This window comes from Tachysurus fulvidraco, chromosome 4 (genome assembly GCF_022655615.1).
Source record: "Tachysurus fulvidraco isolate hzauxx_2018 chromosome 4, HZAU_PFXX_2.0, whole genome shotgun sequence".
NCBI classification, from domain to species: Eukaryota; Metazoa; Chordata; class Actinopteri; order Siluriformes; family Bagridae; genus Tachysurus; species Tachysurus fulvidraco.
Window position 1 is genome coordinate 6,701,004 of NC_062521.1, and position 17,724 is coordinate 6,718,727.

The 17,724-nt window shown below is 37.9% G+C and overlaps 3 protein-coding genes across 4 annotated transcripts in view; 2 read left to right on the forward strand and 1 right to left on the reverse strand.

Annotated features, from left to right (window-relative positions):
* Positions 1-323: 323 nt before the first annotated feature.
* LOC113655337 (cytochrome c oxidase assembly protein COX20, mitochondrial) lies at positions 324-3,065 on the reverse strand. Of its 2 annotated transcripts, none has more exons than XM_027165831.2 (4): positions 2,897-3,065; positions 2,469-2,583; positions 1,623-1,730; positions 324-588 (listed from the first exon to the last, which is right to left on the reverse strand). In XM_027165831.2, the coding sequence occupies exons 1-4, from the start codon at positions 2,927-2,929 to the stop codon at positions 539-541; spliced, it is 306 nt and encodes a 101-aa protein (XP_027021632.1). In that variant the 5' UTR covers positions 2,930-3,065; the 3' UTR covers positions 324-538. The 2 variants fall into 2 exon arrangements, with proteins under 2 accessions (XP_027021632.1, XP_027021631.1); XM_027165830.2 differs by having other exon boundaries at positions 1,667-1,730; positions 2,897-3,058.
* A 2,418-nt stretch (positions 3,066-5,483) lies between these two features.
* lhb (luteinizing hormone subunit beta) lies at positions 5,484-7,061 on the forward strand. Its single transcript, XM_027165865.2, has 3 exons — positions 5,484-5,517; positions 5,700-5,883; positions 6,414-7,061. The coding sequence occupies exons 2-3, from the start codon at positions 5,701-5,703 to the stop codon at positions 6,651-6,653; spliced, it is 423 nt and encodes a 140-aa protein (XP_027021666.1). The 5' UTR covers positions 5,484-5,517; position 5,700; the 3' UTR covers positions 6,654-7,061.
* A 5,402-nt stretch (positions 7,062-12,463) lies between these two features.
* plpp4 (phospholipid phosphatase 4) overlaps positions 12,464-17,724 on the forward strand; it is an 85,096-nt gene continuing 79,835 nt past the window's right edge. Inside the window, exon 1 of the mRNA XM_027165644.2 lies at positions 12,464-13,100. Within this exon, the coding sequence (XP_027021445.2) occupies positions 13,012-13,100 (89 nt within the window). The 5' untranslated portion in view covers positions 12,464-13,011. The remainder of the gene's footprint in view (positions 13,101-17,724) is intronic.

Here is a 17,724-nt window from a genome sequence, read left to right on the forward strand (position 1 = left end):
GGTGACTGCATGATGTAGTGATATTCACAATCAGAACTCATCTAACAGCACAGCATTAGTGTTCCAACGTATACAACACAATGCCCCACTGGTCTCGTAACCATGTCACACTTACTGTGGAGATGTGTTTCTGATTACAATCTCATACTGGAGAAAAGCAGGTGCAGGATATGGAGATGTTACTGAAATCTGCGACTGGAGGTGTCGCTGTTCAGTAAATGTTCACGTGAGACTGCAGCTGACGCTCGTGCTCGTGACCGCGTGGTATAAAATGAAGCATGAGAAACAGAATGAAAACATGTACAGAATAACACACAGAGCCATTCAGTTTGTTTCACTTATTAGGTTTTTCACATTGGTCAAATATTGACACAAAAAGCATAAAAAACAGACATTTTATACCATTAACTGTCATTTAGCTGATGAGAATGTAAAAAGTCGCAGAGGAAAATATTGGGACTTCATTGATCTCTTGCTTTTCGTGTTGGATCATGACTCGTCCCCTCGTAAATAACTTTATTCTTAATTCCATCCTGAATCATCTTCTGCTGTACCCGCAGTCTGGCATTGTTATACCGACAGTAGAACCTAAAACGAATAAAGGCCATATGTAAGGCATCAATAGAGTTATTTAGTATTACTAAATAATAACAATTACTTAAAGCTTGCTTGAATGAATAAAAAAATAGCTTGGTTTTTGATTGGTTTAGATTAGCTAGCTAGTTACCTAGCGTTAGAATTTGCACAAAGAAATATCTGTAGTATTGCTTTGATATACACTGATCAGCCATAACACTAAAACCTCTGACAGGTCATGTTAATAACACTGATAATCTCTTTACATTGGCACCTGTGACATTGTGGACAGCAATTGAACAAATAAAACTTTTACATGGACCACACTGTGAAGTCTAGATGACTGGGACTGAGCGTGTCCAAAAAATTGTTCAGGGATGGTCTGAGGAACATGACAAAAAGCCCAAGTTGTTGACTTGACCTCCGAATTCTTCAGATCTTGAGCAAATTGACCATTTGTGGGGTTTTCTGGCCAAACAAGTCAGATTCATGGAGTTGGATTCATGGATCTACTGTTAATGTATCGGTGCCAGAAACAACAGCACACCTTCAGAGGCCTTATGGGGTCCCCAGGCCTCGACAAGTCAGAGCTCTTGTTTATTGGTGGCACAAGGAGGACCAACACAGGCAAGTGGTTTAAATGTCATGGCTGATAGTGTATTATCCCATTTTTATATATATATAAACCAAAATACAGGAAGTAAACACTTTAAAAAGATAAGCTCTAAAAGTTTACAATAAATTATTTTTTTTATTATTATTTTAAGAATGCTTTTAGCATTCTATTTCCCCTGATATTCATATGGAAAAAAACATCTGTATTAGCCTTTATCCTAAATGAATTCTAACTGTAGTTGCTAAACTTTTAAAACAAGTTTAATACATACAAACCTGTATACAGTAGACGGCAAAACTAAAACAAAGCGAATTACATGATCATAGTGTTCATTTAAACTTACAATAATCTTTTCTGTAAAGATTATTTCACCGTAACCATTTTCTTTACCGTAGAGAACCAAGTTTAATATATGCACTTATATTCATACAAGAAGAAAAGATGACGCTTCTCTTTAAATGTGGGATGACGCACCAGGAAGCCATTGTTGTGATCATGAATCCAGCCATGCCTGCATGGAACGAGCGCTTCACTCTGCCTGATGGAGGAAGAAGACCAAAACCCTTCTGTTAAAAAATATCCTAAACTTCTCTGTCGCTCTACTGCTTGCTTCTCTGTCGCTCTACTGCTTCTCTTGTTGCTCTACTGCTTCTCTGTCGCTCTACTGCTTCTCTTGTTGCTCTACTGCTTCTCTGTCGCTCTACTGCTTCTCTGTCGCTCTACAGGTGCCTACCGCTTACTTGTGTAACTGATTCATGTTGCGATCATGTTTACGATTAATGGATATATTTTATGCAATTGCAAATCCTTATTTGTAAGTGTGCATGCTTCATAGTTCGACCTTGTTTTGTTGTAGCTGTGTACGTGTGTGTTTCTTGTCAGTCTGTCTTTGTATAACACTTCTAACGAGAGACTTTTCACAAATCAGTGCCACAAAAATTAGGATGGTTTTGATTAAGATCCGTAATGTTACGGAAAAACACACAGAGACGGCATGATATAGATATATGATATAGGCATGATATACGTACAGTATTTACTGGACTTAATCCTCTTTTGTAACACAAGATAGTGGAGTTAACAGTTATATAAATAAACTTTGTTGGATAGAGCAAAAAGAATAACATACTTCTTCACTATGAGCATACAGTATTGTGAATGTCAGTTTACAGAAAATTGTCTTAACGGTTACATGCTTAGATTGTACTCCAAGTGAATTAAAGAAATTTAACCTTCAATGAACAGAGTAGATGATGTTGGTAACTGTGTGACTTACTGGTTGCCAAAAAGTGCACTAATCCTGCAACAGCTGATCCTCCTGCACCATGGAGAATAGCTTCTCTTGCACAAGGAGTTTTCTCAACATCCAGTATCCCTAAAAGTTTTACTCCCTGTGGAGAACAAAACAGTGATATAAAAAAATAAATGAATAAAATAATCATAGATGGAACTTGGACAAACAAAACAAAAACTCTGTACAGGTTCACAGAAGCTGAAATTACAATTCTACATTATGTTAATTGTAAAATATGACGTGTACTAACTAACACATATTAACGCTATTCTTGTCTCAATTATTTCCTGAATTTTCACATACAAACATTCTGATCAGAGTTCCTCCAGTTAGAGCAGCTACAACTACAATATAATATTAATCTCCACATAACAGCTCGTTTACACAAAACTTAACACCAAAATACTAACCTGATTCTTACTGCCTGGCTCCTGCTCTGCCATTCTTACACTAATGATACGATTTTATAACCATTCTACGACTAAATTGCTGGGTTCGATTATTTTATAACAACGTGACTGATATTGGCAGCCAACTGCAATGTTATGATCCGCCAATAAATGTTCCTGACGGGAACGTAGACTGAAATCGTTAGTTCCGGTCTCCGTCCAATAGTATTCTTATTCTTATTTTTAGTCTTATTCTTATTATTTATGGCAGTTGTGCCGTTATTCAAAATGAAAAAAGCATATTTTCTGAGAATTAAAAACAAGATCTAATTTTCCTAGTCCTTAGTCGTTTGTGTTTCTGTATTTGTATTGTATTTGTATTGTATTGCAATTTATTGTATTGAATTGTATTGTATTTGTACTGTAATGTATTGTATTGTATTGTATTGTATTTGTATTGTATTGTATTTGTACTGTACTGTATTGTATTGTATTGTATTGTATTGTATTGTATTGTATTGTATTGTATTAGTATTGTATTGTATTGTATTGCATTGCAATGCATTGTATTGTATTGTATTGTATTGTATTGTATTGTATTGTATTTGTATTGTATTGTATTGTATTGTATTTGTATTGTATTGTATTGTATTGTATTGTATTGTATTTGTACTGTACTGTATTGTATTGTATTTGTATTGTATTTGTATTTATATTGTATTGTATTGTATTGTATTGTATTGTATTGTATTTGTATTTATATTGTATTGTATTGTATTGTATTGTATTGTATTGTATTGTATTGTATTGTATTTGTATTGTATTTGTATTGTATTGTATTGTATTGTATTGTATTGTATTGTATTGTATTGTATTTGTACTGTATTGTATTGTATTGTATTGTATTGTATTGTATTGTATTGTATTGTATTGTATTTGTATTTATATTGTATTGTATTTGTATTGTATTGTATTGTATTGTATTGTATTTGTATTTATATTGTATTGTATTTGTACTGTATTGTATTGTATTGTATTGTATTTGTATTTATATTGTATTGTATTTGTATTGTATTGTATTGTATTTGTACTGTATTATATTGTATTGTATTTTATTTTATTGTATTAGTATTGTATTGTATTGTATTGTATTTTATTGTATTGTATTTATATTGTATTGTATTGTATTTTATTGTATTGCATTTATATTGTATTGTATTGTATTGTATTGTATTAGTATTGTATTGTATTGTATTGTATTGTATTGTATTGTATTGTATTGTATTGTATTGTATTGTATTGTGTTTTTGGTGTTGCTTTAATTAGCTGAACGTTACAATATATGGACAAAGGTTTTGAACACCTGACCCAAATGTGGTTCTTTCCCAAACTTTTGCAAGAAACATGGCAGCACATAATTGTATATAGTAACTTTATATGCTTTTGCATAACAATGTTGTGCCCCTGTGCACCATGTGAGCTCCATGGAAACACAGTTTGCAAACTCTTGAGTGGAACAACGTGATTGTCTCGTGTTCCCTGACCTCAATCCCACTGAGACACCCCTTTCTTCACTTATGTTCTTGAGCACAAATCCACGCATCCTCACAGCCTTCTCAGAAGAGGAGCAGTTTTTAAAAAAATAACTTTTAAATAAGTTTTGTTGTATGCTCAACATTTACATATTTTCTGTCTTATTATTTGTGTCTTGTTTAGGTGAAATGGTCTTGTAGTCGGGGGGCACGGTGACTCAGTGGTTAGCACGTTTGCCTCACACCTCCAGGGTTGGGGGTTCGATTCCCGCCTCCGCCTTGTGTGTGTGCAGAGTTTGCATGTTCTCCCCGTGCCTCGGGGGTTCCTCCGGTTACTCCGGTTTCCTTCCCCGGTCCAAAGACATGCATGGTAAGTTGATTGGCATCTCTGGAAAATTGTCCATAGTGTGTGAGTGAATGAGAGTGTGTGTGTATGCCCTGCAATGGGTTGGCACTCAGTCCAGGGTGTATCCTGCCTTGATGCCCAATGACGCCTGAGATATCCCCGTGACCCAAGAAGTTTGGATAAGCGGTAGAGAATGAATGAATGATCTTGTAGTCTTATAGCTGAGATTCTTCTCGATCTGCTGGTATTCTGCATGTGTAGATACATTCAGGCTTTGTATGATTAATAAAGGATTTATAATTTTTGTCCTGGCTCAGACTGGCTAGAGGGGTTATGGTCCAATGATGCATGCTATATTCATGTTTCCAGGTAAAAGATACAAATTAAAGTCACAAAATATGTGTCCCTGATGGTATCACTGCAGCAACAAGAAAAAATACCTTAATTTCTGAAAATGCAGTATGAGGATCTCAGTACTATAGCATTATGAACCTAACTGCTAAGCAAACACAGCCCCGAATGAAAGAAAAGTATCCAAATAGGAAGTTTATTAATCCTTTTGGCTGGAGCAAGATGAACTTGCAGGTTTCTAATGTCATGGTGTATCCTTGAAAAAGTAGCCGTAATTATGTCAGAGCACTTAGCTGTACTTTATTTCAGATTAGTGTGATAAGGCCGTGGTTTAATTCTGTGCACTATATAAACATGTGAAACTCTTGCAGGGACAGACAGCAGCCTGCTGAGCGATCTTTGAAAACTCTTAAGTAAGAACCGTAGTGTAATAGAGTGTGATTTGATTTTATTTAATGTATAACTATTACATAAAATTGCTGAATTGTAGTCTGAATTTGAACTCATTTGCACTGGCTCATTGACTGCTTGATTATCTCATGTTTACTTGATGAACTTAGTGGGTAATTGTATTGTATTTTTTTATTTATTACAGGATGTCCATGCCAGCTTTCTCCTTTCTTCTCCTATATTTCTTGATCAACGTCTTCTCCGCTGCTCATAGCTACCACCTGACACATTGTGAACCTGTTAATGAGACCGTTTCTGTAGAGAAAGATGGCTGCCCCAAATGCCTTGTGTTTCAAACCTCCATCTGCAGTGGACACTGCTTCACCAAGGTGAATATATTCCTTTTTTTAATCTTTAATTGATTTTATGTAAAGGGGGGGGGGCACGGTGGCTTAGTGATTAGCACATTCGCCTCACACCTCCAGGGTTGGGGGTTCGATCCCTGCCTCCGCCTTGTGTGTGTGGAGTTTACATGTTCTCCCCGTGCCTCGGGGGTTTCCTCAGGGTACTCCGGTTTCCTCCCCCGGTCCAAAGACATGCATGGTAGGTTGATTGGCATCTCTGGGAAATTGTCCGTAGTGTGAGAGTGTGTGAGTGAATGAGAGTGTGTGTGTGTGCCCTGCGATGGGTTGGCACTCTGTCCAGAGTGTATCCTGCATCTTGCCCCATGAAGCCTGAGTGAATGAATGAATGATTTTATGTACACCGATTGTTATTACAAAAGTTGCATGGATGATATCGTATAACCATTTTCCAATGTATTGTTGGCTTGTTTCATGCAAACTTGTACATATGTATAGCATATGATTGCAGATATCATTTGAGAAGGGAAAATCTTTCCAATAAATGCTTTCTACAGGAACCTGTGTACAAGAGCCCGTTCTCTTCCATCTATCAGCATGTGTGCACCTACAGAGATGTCCGCTATGAAACGGTTCGCCTGCCGGATTGTCGACCGGGTGTGGATCCCCACATCACCTATCCTGTCGCGTTAAGCTGCGAGTGCAGCCTGTGCACCATGGACACCTCGGACTGTACCATCGAGAGCCTGAAACCAGATTTCTGTATGACCCAGAGAGAGTTTATCCTGGACTACTGAACTTCAGAGTCAGACCTTGTTGTAAGAACTTCTTGCAAAATACAATATGAATTAAGAATTGTTTGTTTGACCAAGAATTTTCTTTTTTTCTTTTCTTGTATGAATGAGTGTGTGTGTTGGATGTGTTGGGGTGTCCTCTGTCTTGTGCGCTGAGTCTCCTGCGATAGACTCCAGGTTATATGTAGGATAAACACAACAGAAAATGAATGCATGAAGAGGATATTATTTACAATCAGTAACAAAAGAAGGTAAAATAAGTGACAGAAACCCACATAGTTCATAAGTGCTGTGCTCTCATTTTAACCGTTTTAAATCCATGACATGCATCCTTTAATGTAATTGAATCCTGCATGCTAGTATGACTGTGAATAAAATTTTGTCTTTATGCATTATTAAAACAACAAAAACAGACATTTGTTTTGGCTTCTTTACATTTTTTTTGCTCATTATCTTTGGAAACTATAAAAACCAAGTTGACAATCTACACATCTAAACGTATGTAAATGTAATAAATTCTTAAGCTTTTGAGCTTGTAACATGAGCCAACAGAGCTCCTACTATACCTGCTAGACCAAAAATAAACCTAGACCAAGCACTTGACCTGCTACTACACACTTACAGTGTATGGTATGTTCACATTTAAGGAATATGGCAGAAATCCTTATCTAAAGCAACTTGTAGGCTCCAAAACACATGTTCATTGTAGTTCACTAGCTCAGGGACTAAGAGTGGCATCAGTAAAATCCTGCTGGTGAGGTTAGTATATTTCTTTCCTGCCACCACTTGACCCATTATACAGGTGCTGGTCATATAATTAGTTGAATAATTGAATATAATAGAATTATTTTATTGAATATTTTACAATCGAATAAAATGTCATTTTAATTTTGATGATTATAACTGACAACTAAGGAAAATCCCAAATTCAGTATCTCAGAAAATTAGAATATTACTTAAGACCAATACAAAGAAAGGATTTTTGGAAATCTGGGCCAACTGAAAAGTATGAAGATGAAAAGTATGAGCATGTACAGCACTCAATACTTAGCTGGGGCTCCTTTTGCCTGAATTACTGCAGCGATGCGGTGTGGCATGGAGTCGGTCAGTCTGTGGCACTGCTCAGGTGTTATGAGAGCCCAGGTTAGTGGCCTTCAGCTCTTCTGCATTGTTGGGTCTGGCATATCTCATCTTCCTCTTCACAATACCCCATATATTGTCTATGGGGTTAAGGTCAGGCGAGTTTGCTGGCCAATTAAGTACAGGGATCCCATTGTCTTTAAACCAGGTACTGGTAGCTTTGGCACTGTGTGCAGGTGAAAGAAATGAAATCTGCATCTCCATAACGTTGATCAGCAGCAGCAGTTTTTTGGTTAAGGCACATTATAGTCTTATCACCTCAAGATGGCAGAAGAGTCTAACAAAGTGAAATACTGGTCTGCAATAATATTCCTGTCCTGGAGGATAAATCCTGCCAGTTTGGTTCAAAAATGATGAATTACATTTCCTACATACTGAACAGGTGAAAACTGTATACTACTGCTCTTATTGGAATACAGCTTAATCACTGTAGATTCAGTGCGTAACAATTAGTTTATTAGTTTACTTACTCACATTGCAGTCTACATAAGTAAAGGAGTTCTGTTTTAAATCTGATACCTTTGGAGAAATTGACATGGAATTGAGCTGTCATTTATTTGGAGATAAATAAGTGTCTCTACCAATGGACAAATTCAAACATAGAATAATCACTTTCATGATTTTAGTGAAAACGAGAAAAAAAAGTCTTTTAAACTGGGAGATTTCCCAGAACGAAAAGAATCTGACACATTAACTTGCAGATTTTGTCCAGATAAAAGTTGTTTTGAAACCCAGGGTATACATTCATTCAGTCAATTCAGGGTATCCAGCCTGTCCAGGTCAGTGTGGGCTCAGGTTTTTATTCCAAACAAATAGAATCCATACCCAAGTTTACTGAAAGCCAGGATCAACTGATTAAACAGGTGGAATCAGGTGCCTCTCTTGCTTGATTGGAATGAAAATATGCTCCTACGGACACACTACTATCTCTATCTCCTTTGTAGATAAGATCAGAAACCCTCACTCACTCACTCACTCACTCATTTTCTATCGCTTATCCGAACTACCTCGGGTCACGGGGAGCCTGTGCCTATCTCAGGCGTCATCTGGCATCAAGGCAGGATACACCCTGGACGGAGTGCCAACCCATCTCAGGGCACACACACACTCTCATTCACTCACACACTCACACACTACGGACAATTTTCCAGAGATGCCAATCAACCTACCATGCATGTCTTTAGACCGGGGAGGAAACTGGAGTACCCGGAGGAAACCCCCGAGGCACGGGGAGAACATGCAAACTCCACACACACATGGTGGAGGCGGGAATCGAACCCCCAACCCTGGAGGTGTGAGGCAAACGTGCTAACCACTAAGCCACCGTGCCCCCGATTAGAAACCCCAGAGCTAAATGTTGCATTTGATGTTCGGGTGTCAGTACCTTCTCAATTCACCTCAACGCTACAGAATATGGAGGTTAAAGGTTTTTGGTGAGGAATAAGGAGTCAATCACTAAATCTAGCCAAGTGGTTAAGGTGTTTGACTACAGGAAGGCTATCGGAAGGTTGTGAGTTCGATTCCTATGTCCACCAAGCTGCCGCTGCTGGAACCCTGAGCAAGGCCCTTAACCCTCAGTTGTATAAAAATGTAAGTCTCTCTGGATAAGTGTGTCTGCTAAATGCTGTAAATGTAATGTAAATCTCCATCACCACTGGTTCTCAATGTTGATTGGTCATCCTACAATTTGGCCATTTGATAGTTGGGCATTAACGTCTCTCACAACCATTGTTTGATGCAAGCCATAAATATAACGTTTTCAATGTTTCAACCAGCTTTTTAATTAAGATAATGCATGGCAGGTTTGGTGTGTTCCATAAACATTAAAAAAAGATGTTTTTAAAATATATCATTGTACTGATACACACAATATGCCAGAAAATGTTTATGAAAATGTTGTGAGTGAGACATGTCCACTAAGAACACGGTATAGTATGTGTCTTTGCTTTAAACCATGGCTTGTATCTGGCATGGGTCAATATGAATCACACACTGTGGTGGAGGAATGCTTTTAAACGATGCCCTCTCAAATACCCTTGTTTCATGATGACCTCATTGGATGATTGGAGACTGGCTTGTCATCGTGCTCAAATACATGACGATGTCTGAAAACTTTCAATGCATTTAGTCTAAACCCTGGCCAATGAGAATTCCCTGAATACATGAAAGGTCAAGAGATCATGAGTTGTGAACACTTTCCCAGTAGAGGTGGTCTGTATCTTGTCAGCAGTACAGTAGGTGGCCCAGGGAGCTCACATTCATAGGCTGAGGTCTTACAGGAAAAGAATGAGCAACTTTAGCTTTGCTCTGTCCTTGAATATTATCAGCAGAAAGGTAGGAAAAGCTTGTATGTTAGAACAAATTGTACTCAATGAATTACAAACCATGTCCTGTTTCCCTCTGAAATAAAGAAGAAATTACTCAGCATTAGGGAAAACCAATTTCTAGCTGTATGTGACAGTGTTGTATTTGTCACTGTGACTTTGAAGAAGTTCTAATCATACAAATAATATTAATTCTTAATTAATCTTAATTCAAAAATGAATCATTTCAAACTTATTCAAAAATCTTCAGCTCAAGTCCACATCATACTGTATATTAAACAGCACATCGGTTGTATATTACTTTAGAGCCTTTATAGTGAAAACAAAAACGCTATCTATGTGCTGTGATGAAAGAAGCCTATATTTAGAGTGCATTAGTTACTAATATGGGTGTATGTCCTTTGATGTGCTTTATTTCAAGGCTCCAAGCGCGGCACTCAAAGCGTATGTTCGTATTTTGAGCTTCCTGTGGAGGATACTCCTGGCACTGACTGTAAAAGAGAGAACGGATGAATCACTTTTGGGAGGTAATGTAGGAGACTGGGAGCTAATCTTAGGTGAGTGGGTGGAACCAGGAACTTGAGGTGAGAAAAAAAAAATCCTATAAGTAAGCAGTTCTATACGTAAGCAGATCATATTTAGATAATATGCAAGTCTGTGAGATGGCAATAGCCTTTTGTGAATTTGTATGTTAAAAAAATGTGATAATTTGAATGTTTTATTCTACAATACTTTATAATCATAGGCACAAACATTTTGGACACATCATATTTAAATGAATAAACTAATCTCTTAATCCTTGTCAAGTTACATTAACAATGAACTGAAAGTGATACAAGAGGTTCATTCATTAAGGTATTTTCTTAAAAGCCCAATTATTGAGAGCTCTGAGATTTGAACTCAGACACCAGAACAAGCATTTTAATGCTGTTTTTGTGACTGCCACAAACTTTGCACACGCTGTATACTATAGGAACATCTGTCATGGTATTTTTGTTCATCCAAAATCTGTAAAGTGCAGGCTTAGTCAACTCCCATGTGTAGGCTGGGTTATTCTACCCTACTTTCCATTAAAACCTGTTGTCACAAGCGGGATTTGTGAAGCATAAATGGATTGAGTTTGGAAAAATCCACCACTGTCACAATGTAGGTTATTATATTTCTTTTACATTTTGCAGATGCTCTTATCTAGAGCGACTTACATTTTTATACAACTGAGGGTTAAGAGCCTTGTTCAGGCTATGGCAGCTTCGTGGTCCTGGGATTCAAACTCACCATCTTCTAATTAATAGTCCAACACCTTTACCAGTTGGCTCCCACATCGTTATCCAAAATTTGATTAGAATGAGTTTAATCCAAACCTCAATAACTCACATAAGCCATCCTATAAATATTTAGACAAAATGGCATGAAAATCATCATGGCTGTGAAAGCACAACCATGCTGATATCCAGTATAACTCTTTACAAGTGTTATACAAGAGTTCTATATACAATTAATTAATATTGAGTTATTAATATGTCCAAATGTCCTGCTTATTTTTCCTCTGCTATTTGTACATTCCCATTAGAAATACGTCCTGGGAAAATTGTGTCCTTTCTTCTGTTTCATCCTTACTTGAAGAACTTTCATATTTTAAGTCAAACATTATAGTTCATCTATTGAAAATAATTGTTAATGCTATTGTGTTGTTGAATATAAATGCTGTAAGTATATAATAAATAGCCAGAATTGTATAGTATTTAACTGATGAGCTTAATAAATGAAGCCATCTGTCTTGTGGGAGTCCAGGAAATGTATCATACAATTACAGCAAAATCGTTTGGTCAGCTGTGTATTAATCATCCCTGGCTAGGACCAAAACATAATGTGTTCAAATTAGAAGAGTTGGTTGTATGTTTTCCAACAAAAATGTGTATATGAAGGGAAAGTTTGGCGTTGTTTGATAAATCCTTGCACGGTAGAGCCTCTCTGTTGACTTTAGGAAGACTGTCTGAGTTGAAGAATATCTTTGTGTATTCCCATTGGTGTAGGAACTCAGTGTTGTTTTGGCCCTCATTAGTGATGTGCTAACAGTAAGCTAGCAGTGGTGAGGGAGTGTGAGGCGGTTGTGTGAGAACAATGTGTGTATATGATGTGCTTGAGGAACATATGTGTGTGTGTATGTGTGTGTATGTGTACGCGCGTGTGTGTGTGTATGTACTGTATATGTGTGTGTATGTACAGTATGTATATATATGTGTGTATGTGTGTTTCCTCCTTATTATTATTATTTTTTTCCACGCTCTTGCGTCATCGTACACTCAGCCGCACGCGCAGGTTCGCGCGCGCCCGAGACTATAAAAGCGCAGCCACGCTGACTGCGCGAGCGAAAGTGACACACAAGCACAAACGCTCCTGTTGCTGCTTGAACGTGAGACAACAACTGATAAATTTTTTTCTAAGTACCGCGGTGCCCAGGTGTGGGCCGACAAATCGCTTACCATTGTGTGGGAAGAGGTTGTAGTGGAGCAGACACACGAAAGTCCAGCGCGTGCCACTTTACTGCCATGCTGCATCACCTGGATACACATTTTTTATCCCTTCACCCTTTTTAATGAATTGAAATTCAATTAGTTCATGCGCAACATCTCTGGAACACAATATGGATTAAAGACGGACACCAAACGAGCTCCAAGGACCACGTATTATTATAAATACAGAGATATTTATACACAAACATTTTTTTTCTGCACGCGCACCGTCCAAAATTTCATTCAGCATCTCATCGTGATGCTAAAGCAGTAAAGGACGACATCCGAGCGCAGATGACTTTCATGCAATTTTTGGATTACGTTTGCGTTTGCTGAAACAGCAGAAAAGACAAAAGAAAAGAACGGAAAGAAAGCAAGAAGACCATGAAGATGTCTCCTCCAGACCGAAGAAAAAACGTGCGCGAGCTCGCGCTGGAGATCGGAATCCGGATGCTGCTGTTCGGAGTTTTCGTGTAAGTCTTAGTGCTTTAACACACACGCGCGCGCGCACACACGCACACATAAAAAACACAACAACTATTTCAAAAATATCACTGAATCTGTTCGTTTGCACAAAATCTGTGATTCGAAACTATATTTTATTTACAACTGGATTAGACAGAGCTTTTTAAATGTCAGGAATGTAGTGATTTTTGTCAGCAGAGACAAGAGGACATGCATGATGCACATATTAACCAGCCACAATGATGGCACAGTGATGGCTTAAAACAGAAAAAAGACAACCTCAAGCCGTGTCACAAGTGTTTTTCACTGTAACGTGTTTAGAATTTTTTTGCATTTGTGCATCAGTTTAACAACAAGCCACGTGGGGGGGGGGGGGGGGGGTTTATGGTGTGTGTGTTTGTGTGTATGTGATATATATCTATATCACATACACACACACCATCACTCCCCCATATATATATATATATATATATATATATATATATATATATATATATATATATATATATATATATATATATATATATAGAGAGAGAGAGAGAGAGAGAGATTGTGAAAAATATGAAAAACATAAAAGACATAGCAGAAAAAGCTGAAAAAACATAAGCCACATTAACAGGTCTGAGCCTATAGTAAACAACAATTGACAGCCAGAATGTTTTCTGGAATGACATTGGGAATAATACACACTGCATGATTCATATATGAATGTGAACTATTGAGATGAATGAGCAGCTACATGGTCGGATGAATACCTGTAGTGTGTCCGATCTCATTTCACAGCGTTCGTTTGTGCCCGTCTTGGCTCATGTAATACCTCCAGAAGTTCAAATTAAGCATGAAGCAGTCTGTAATAGGCTAGTAATGCATTTCTCTGAAATGTCTAGACCAAAAGAACGGCCTTGCGAAATAGAAAACGCATCCAGAGGGGTATCTGAAATATTTCCTTCTGTGTATCAGTTAAGATTCTGACACAGTACTAACTTTTGAAGATTGCAACAGCATGAATTCAATGTGCCTGATGACTAGTGATAAAAGCATCGACCCTTTTTTTGTGTGTGTCCATTACAGGAGTGATTCATTCGTTCATTTATCTTCAGTAGCTGCTTTATTATGATCAGGGTCACCAGTGGATCCAGAGTCTGTCCTTTCAGCACTGTGCATGAGGCAGGGATACACTTTACACGATACGTTAGTCCGTCAGCGGACAGTAATTTACACTATTTAGTTGCCATGCCAACTATTAGCATACTTTGGGGATGGAGGAGAACATGGGGAAATCAGGATTTGGATCAGGGAGCTGTGAGATGGCAACACTACTCATTAGTAGTACCCGATTCATGTGGCTCTCCAACGTTTTCATATCTGATTGCACTTGCTTTCTCAGGATTGCACCGTCTTGCACTGTTCATATTTGCACACATTCACGTTATGTAATACTGTGTAGTTTATTTAGTTGCGTTGTCTTTTGTAGCTCTTGTCACTGTCATCATGGTCCTGGAGGAACAGTGTTTCAAATTCAAGTGACAAAAACATAAAAACTTCTTGACTTGAGATGTTATACTGTACTTCTCAAGACCAGCTGTATTACCGAGTCACATAAGTCAACCAGATACAACCAGAAAACACTTCACAAATACAAAAAGGGCTCAAATTGATCCCAAGTACTGCAGCCTCTTTTTTAATGTTCTTAACTAACTCTTTTCATTTGTGTCCTCGCACGATGAAGGCAGCATTACTTTTCATTACTTAATCATCCTCCGTGAGAAACATTCGTCTCTTGAAGGAGAAAACACAAAACCAGTCCTCTTCACATCAGCGCTGCCCTACTTATTGTACATGCACACAAAATCTAATCCCATTTTTTAATTTAAACTAATGCCTCAGACACAACTGCCAAAGCAGTGAACCTTGAATTCGAGCTAGATCACGAGAAGTGGAAAAAAACGCTCACATTACTGTAGCTTGCAACAGGTGACCATTTTTTCTCATGGGTGTAACGGGGGGTTATTTGGGCCAGTGCTTCTGGGTAAATCGACGCGTAACAAATCAAATTAAGATTTCACTTTTATTAAACTCTCTTATGACTTGGTGACTCAAGCAAATAATTAGTTTGAGTAAATTAATTGGACCAGCGCTATGCTGCTGTCTGTCCACTGTCCAATTTTGTGACATGTCTTTTGGCAAACAAACAAACAATAAAACGGATGAAAAATGTTCTGTTTTATAAAAGTTTAGTTCATAACTAGTGGCACTTTGACTGCAAATGACAAGCGCGATGAGATTAACCGGATTGACAGAGATGTGAGAGAAACGCTTGATAAATACAGAACTATTGAGAATTGAAACCATGAACAACAAGCAAACGATTGACTATTAGAAATAATTAGCTTAAACAAAACAGCTAGTTAATTCAAGGTGTTTTTTCTTTTTCTTTTTTCTTTTTGCTTTCTTCATGCGTGCATGTAATCAACATCAGTACTAGACATGAGATACTAAACAGAGCTTAGCAAAACTCCTGAAATAAGAATTTCTTTAGAGAGCATGTGATTGAATCTTTGTTTAGTTCCATAAGCTTCCATTTGCATTCATCTTGACAAAAAAGTGACATTTTTGATGGAAAGAATAGACGACAAACTAATACATTTCTGCACTTGTTGAAAGATCGATTTTTAATGTTTATTGTGGGTTTAAATGAAGAGAGATGTGTATAACAAACCTTTAACAGTACACTTAAAACATCTTATTAACTTATTAACTGGAACAGGTGGTGGTTTTGTCCTTCTGAGGAAACTACAGCAGTGACCAGGTGAACAGAGCTCACTTGCATCAGCTAATGAGAGTGCACACAATGGAACCTAAGATCGTAGTTGGCAGTTATTAGAGATTAAATGCATGCTGTCATCTACTATTTTCGCTTCTTCGTGAAGCACTTTGTGGCGTCTGAGTTTTACAGGTCTGTTTAATGGTCAGTCTGCGTGCTCAGAGAACCGATTTGTTCACGTCGGGTCAATTATACAGCGCTTCCGAATAACGTGCCAAGAAGTGTCTTTGCAGAATGCTGATCTTAGCCAAGAATTTGAGGAATAGTGTTTGACAACCCAGTTGAACTCAGCGTACAGTAAGAGATTTGCCGAGCGCTAAGTAACAGCCTCGACTCGAGCCAGTTCATCGTTGTTCCACTTCCACCCACTTCCAACTCAGAGAGTAAAGCAGATCAGTCACTTCATTTCACCACCCCTGGTGTTTACCATGGTGAAAAGAGGCATACATATAGATACAGTAGTATTGTACATGGTGTTACATTACAGAGCAGTTATGTAGGAGTACGAGACGTAGGAAAACGTAGCAAATCTACCTGGTTTCCTGGTGTCCAAAACGTTTTTATTCACCGCATCGTTGTACAGTTTTACATAGAAGCATAGAGTTTCTTTAAAGGCAAAGTTGCAGGTCACACCCATACGTGCGGCTTCCTCAAACTCGGACGCACACAACTGTCTAGTAAGTTTTTGTATGCTTTATAATGAAGATTTCACTCAACTAGAATTAAGAGGCCTAAACCTGTTCCAGCAAGACGGTGTCCTTGTGACATGGTTTTCCAGAGGTTTGAGTGGAAGAACTCGAGTGTCCTGCACAGAGCCCTGATCTCAACCCCACCACACACTTCTAGGAGGAATTGAAATTCAGAGTACACATCATAAACCAAATCTTGGACGCAAATCCCTATAGCCATGCTCCAAAAGCTAGTGCAAAATCTTTCCCAGAGCTGTGAATCTATTGTACTTGCAAAATAGGGACTGAATCTGGAATGGGATGACTAGCTGTCCATTTACTTTTGTCTATATAGAGTGGGGTTTGGAGGCAAAAAATAAATAAAATATATGGAACATACCTCCTAATTAACGTTTTCCGACCTTAGATGTTTCTATACCATATCGTTAAACCGGTTCTTGCAGGCAACCGCGAACCTCATCCTTAATTAATCTTAACTTATCATCCACTTAAGTTAATTATCCAACAAAGTGTATTGTTGGCATTTTACAAACAGAAAACAAACCAAAAAAATGTCCAAAGCCATAAATGGACCGGCTCCTTCTTACCTCAAAGCACTTGTCACTCCTCACACTGCACCTCAGTGCCTCAGAGCTACCAGCACTGCTCGTCCCCCGGTCCCACCGTCTCTCAGGGTAAGAGGTAGATATACAACGAGACTCTTTTCTGTTCTGGCACCGAAATGGTGGACTGAATTTGTATAGATTTTCATACGACAGGTGAAGACCTAAATTTTCCTGAAACACTTGAACTAGCACTTTTGTTCCCTGTCTGTTTTATGTCTACATTAAAACTCGACCAAAGTTTTAGGTTGATGTCATTCTTAAGTCTGTAACCTAGTGAACAGGTGTCCATGTATTCATCGTTGTAAATGTAACTAAGTAAATTAGCTTTATCTTCTGCTCTATTAACATTTAGGTGGTGGGAGGGAAGAAAAAAGTTACGAAAAATATAGTATATTAAAATTATATTAAAATATTAATAGTCATTAATTTTGTTTTATTGTGTGTTGACATTTTGTAACGCCAAGCAACTATAGTCTTACAGGTGCTATTAAACAGTTTGCAACTGTCTGTACAT

Excerpts from the sequence above, each read along its gene's own strand:
- lhb (XM_027165865.2), top strand. The coding sequence starts at position 5,701 with ATGTCCATGCCAGCTTTCTCCTTTCTTCTCCTATATTTCTTGATCAAC. Across the intron at positions 5,884-6,413 it reads GTGGACACTGCTTCACCAAG|GAACCTGTGTACAAGAGCCC; the intron begins GTGAATATATTC and ends TGCTTTCTACAG.
- LOC113655337 (XM_027165830.2), bottom strand. The coding sequence starts at position 2,929 with ATGGCAGAGCAGGAGCCAGGCAGTAAGAATCAG. Across the intron at positions 2,584-2,896 it reads AGCCAGGCAGTAAGAATCAG|GGAGTAAAACTTTTAGGGAT; the intron begins GTTAGTATTTTG and ends TGTTCTCCACAG. Across the intron at positions 589-1,666 it reads ATCACAACAATGGCTTCCTG|GTTCTACTGTCGGTATAACA; the intron begins GTGCGTCATCCC and ends TATTCGTTTTAG.